This window comes from Myotis lucifugus, unplaced genomic scaffold, assembly GCF_000147115.1.
Source record: "Myotis lucifugus unplaced genomic scaffold, Myoluc2.0 scaffold_185, whole genome shotgun sequence".
NCBI classification, from domain to species: Eukaryota; Metazoa; Chordata; class Mammalia; order Chiroptera; family Vespertilionidae; genus Myotis; species Myotis lucifugus.
Window position 1 is genome coordinate 891,189 of NW_005871233.1, and position 1,559 is coordinate 892,747.

At 57.4% G+C, this 1,559-nt stretch overlaps 1 protein-coding gene across 1 annotated transcript in view; it reads left to right on the forward strand.

Annotated features, from left to right (window-relative positions):
• Positions 1 to 1,559, forward strand: part of SIPA1L3 (signal induced proliferation associated 1 like 3) — a 261,128-nt gene that overhangs the window by 246,821 nt on the left and 12,748 nt on the right. Inside the window, exon 18 of the mRNA XM_023760563.1 lies at positions 857 to 1,428. Coding sequence (XP_023616331.1) covers positions 857 to 1,428 — 572 coding nt within the window. The remainder of the gene's footprint in view (positions 1 to 856; positions 1,429 to 1,559) is intronic.

Genomic DNA, 1,559 nt, shown 5'->3' on the forward strand with positions numbered 1-1,559 from the left:
ATGAGCTCCCTTACCCCATGTAAGGATGAGGAAACAGGCTAGGAGAGCTGATGACAGCTCCTAGAGCACCCAGGCCAGGAGATCTGCTGCCTGTGGCCTGGAACTTACTGCTGGGGACCAGGTCGGTCCAGGGGTTCTCCCTCTGTGAGGTCTCATTCCTCTTCTGTGGCTGGAAGTCCTGGTCTGGGCCACTTTCATCTCACCTGCAGGAGCTTCCTCGCTGTCTCCCTGCTTCCCCTCTTGTCCCCACCTCTGTGAAGGTCACTTTTATGTTCAACAACCAGAGCAATTCTAAAAGGCAAATCAGGACCCCATACTCGCCAGCTCAGAACTGCAGAGCCTCCCCACATGCCTTCAAGTCCCCACAATGGCTCATGAGTCCCGTGCAGTCTGCCCTGCCCCCACCCAGACCTCACCTCCCACCACACTGCCCTCCCCACTCCACCCCTCCAGTCCTCAGACTCACCACTCTTGTTCCCATGCCACCCCTCAGAAAAGCCATTCTCCATCCTGTCATCCTGTCCATTTACCCAGCTTTATTTGCTTCTGACACCTCTTTCTACCGCACATTCTGGGATCTCTCTGTTTGTTTGCTCATTGTCAGGCTTCCTGACTGAAGGGCGACTCCATGCTCACTGCTGCGTTCCTTCTGCAGCAGGTTGGCGCAGAGTAGGTCCCTGGGAAGTATTTGTGGGGTGAGTGAATGGAGAACAAACGAGGTCTCCTGTCATACCAGGTGAGATAGAGAAGGCTGCGGCCACTCGCCCAGTGGCGTCGGGCCTTCTCGAGTTAGGACAGCTTTGAGACACAGCTCCCGCCTCCCCAAGACCCTGCTAACTCTGATCTCTTGTTCCAGGCAGGTGGACACCAATACGAAAAACGTCTTTGGGCAGCCACGGTTGAGAGCATCCCTCCGCGACCTCCGCTCCCCACGGAAGAACTATAAGTCCACCATCGAGGATGACCTGAAGAAGCTCATCATCATGGACAACCTGGCGCCAGACCAGGAGAGAGATGCAGGAGTACGAAGTGGGCTGCGAGGGAGGGTGAGGGCAGAGAACCTACCTCCCACGGCCACTCCAGCCTCTTCCTGCAGGTCCTTGGCCTTTGACCCCTGCTGGCCCCGTTTGGGTGTATGTGGCTTTGTGGCAGGGATTCGGGCCATCACATCATCAGTCAGGCCAAAGGCACGGTGTAAACCAGCCTGGTGGGCAGGCAGGGATTTGTTCCACACTAGAGGACCTCACGTGACAGGGAAGTTCTCAGAGGCCTCATGGAGCCCAACCTCAGGCACTAAAAGTGGAGGCAGGGTTCCCAGGGACCAAAACCGCAGTTGTCCTTGGTCCCTCTACACCCCCCATTGTCCCCGCCTACCCCTGACTGGTCTTGCTCTCGGGCATGCACTCTCTTGCGGGGATGGAGAGGGCTGTATCCCACAGCACTAGGGAAGGCAGCGCTCTGTCCCCAGTGTCCCCAGCAGTGGCCCGTTCTCATTGGTCCAGCTCAGGCCACACCACCTTCCCTAACCTTACCTGGAGCTGGAGGACAGAACTGAGTGG